The sequence below is a fragment of the Nylanderia fulva genome, unplaced genomic scaffold, assembly GCF_048542155.1.
Source record: "Nylanderia fulva isolate GAGA-0341 unplaced genomic scaffold, ASM4854215v1 Scaffold383, whole genome shotgun sequence".
Lineage (NCBI taxonomy): Eukaryota > Metazoa > Arthropoda > Insecta > Hymenoptera > Formicidae > Nylanderia > Nylanderia fulva.
The window spans coordinates 67989-70123 of NW_028190459.1; the positions used below are offsets into that span (position 1 = coordinate 67989).

At 47.1% G+C, this 2135-nt stretch overlaps 1 protein-coding gene across 1 annotated transcript; it reads right to left on the bottom strand.

Moving 5' to 3' along the window:
* Positions 1 to 839: 839 nt before the first annotated feature.
* On the bottom strand, positions 840 to 1907 carry LOC146722020 (uncharacterized). Its single transcript, XM_085485665.1, has one exon. It carries the CDS (start codon positions 1905 to 1907, stop codon positions 840 to 842), a length of 1068 nt encoding a protein of 355 aa, XP_085341791.1.
* Between the last annotated feature and the right edge of the window lie 228 nt (positions 1908 to 2135).

Genomic DNA, 2135 nt, shown 5'->3' on the forward strand with positions numbered 1-2135 from the left:
GAGGTTCGTTCACGTTGTTTCGGGGTTCTTTCGGGTTAGGTAGTCGTTATAGCGTTGTTCACTCCCGTCCTTGACCCATTCGAAAATCGTCTTTGACTCGTTTGCAGCCTTTTTCGCAGTCGTTTCTGATCCGTTCGCAACCGCTTTTGAATCGATCGTAACCGTCCCTGACCTGTTCGCAACCCTTACTGAGTTGGTGATAGCCTTGTATGTAACCTTTAAGGACTTGTTCGTAGCCTCGTTCGCAACCTTGTTTGACATGATCGTAACCTCGATCGTAGCGGTCGCGTTCACCACCGTTTCCGGGTCGGTCACTGATGCTTCCGGGTCGGTCACTGCTGCTTCCGGGTCGGTCACTGATACCACTCATTGTTGTTTGGTAGCACGTCCATCAAACGAACGTCTAGAAGAAGTGGTTACGATCGACGTTTCCGAGCCAACCGCTCATTAGATGTCTGAGGTAGTGTTTGGTGCACGCAAAAGTTCTTTTATCGCAGTCTCCAACGCTCGTACATCCTTCTCTAACGCAGCCAGCTTCTCATCTAACTCTTTCTGTTGGACCATCAATGTTTTAAAGCACTCTTCCAGGTACAATTTGTTTACGGCATCGGTATCCGCCTCAGGTTGCGCTACACGGCGAATCTTGCGCGATCTTGCGTCATAATCTGTAGCGACGCAACATAGAGCGTTTTTACGCACACATCTTCTCATCAATGTGTGCCAATGATCGCCGGTTGTATCAATTCTCCTCTCGAATAATCCAAATTTATTGATAGACATTTTTGCAATGCTTTGTAGAGTGTCACGCGATGGACTGAATAGATTGTCGGAACCCTTGTTTAATTTATAATAATGCCCGCTTCCCGCATTTCCTCGATGATCGACAGGATCTCGTTGTCATGCGCGTTGTTGCCAGCTTGGCGCGAAGCGTCGAGCAATCGTAGGCGATCCACTAGCTCGTTGGGGTCGTCCCAGTGCACGTAATCAATCTTATTGTCGGTTAGCGTCATAGCGCGAGGCATTCCAGTGCCAGATTTTGGGCTCTCCACCCGCGTCAACGGTGCGATTATATATTTGTACTTGTCCCCCTTGCTACCCTTCACACGACCTTGCGCATCAAAATTGCGTTTATGCACGTTTGTCGCCAATAATATGTGCTTGTATTTTTGCAAATCGTCATCCCGGTAATCGGGTCTTTTCTTGAAGATCAACTCGTACAATCCGGGCGTTCCAATGTACCGCGTGTCGCCTATGATTATATTGTCATCTTTATCAATCGCGAATCGCTTGCTGCCGAGCCGCATTTCATTCTCGCCGAAGTAGACTCCGTATACATTATCAATTTCTTTCTTCTCATCAGCACCGAGGAGAGCGTCCATGTACTTTTGTCCTAGTGGCCCCCAATCCTTTCGCATCATTTGTCGACTTTCCGACGATCTTAACCAGTGTCGAAGGGATATTTCGGGCGGGTTACGCATGGTTTCCAAAACATTTTCGTCTACGAGCACTTTGGGTATCACAGGTTGTGCGCTTATCGGTGTAGATGTTGTCGGCAGTGAAGCGTCCAATGGCTTCGAAATATCATATTTTCTCTTTTTCAATTCCTCTTCTTTATATTGCTTGATAATTTTATGTTTTCTCTTTTTCGGTGTCTCCCCCTCATACCGTGTTTCGATCTTCACACCGTCATCGTCGTCGTCGTCGGTGTTAGGCTCGTTTTTCACCGAAATCGTCGCGTTGTCGACAATCTTTTTTAGCGGCTCGATAATAGGTTTAAAGTGAGTCTTGACGGCGATATCATCATCGATCTTTCCGGTCTTCAGAGCGCGGTGTTTCTTGCGGATTGATTCGGCCGTCTTCGCAATCTCCATGGCAACCTTTTCACGCTCGCGAATATTATCAACCATTTTAAACTCTAGAGAGTGCTGTCGACGACTAATGGCTCCGCGGTATCGCGAACTCGTTAAATCCTTTTCTGTATCGCCCGTTCGTAAGCGAGCTGTCCTTGTCTATCACTAGAAATCCATACTTTTGTTGCCAACATGTACGACATAACTCCCCGAAATCCTCATACGACATGTCGGTATTCACGTGATCGTTGTACACGTGCTTCAAATTGGTGGCGTTCTGTTTAA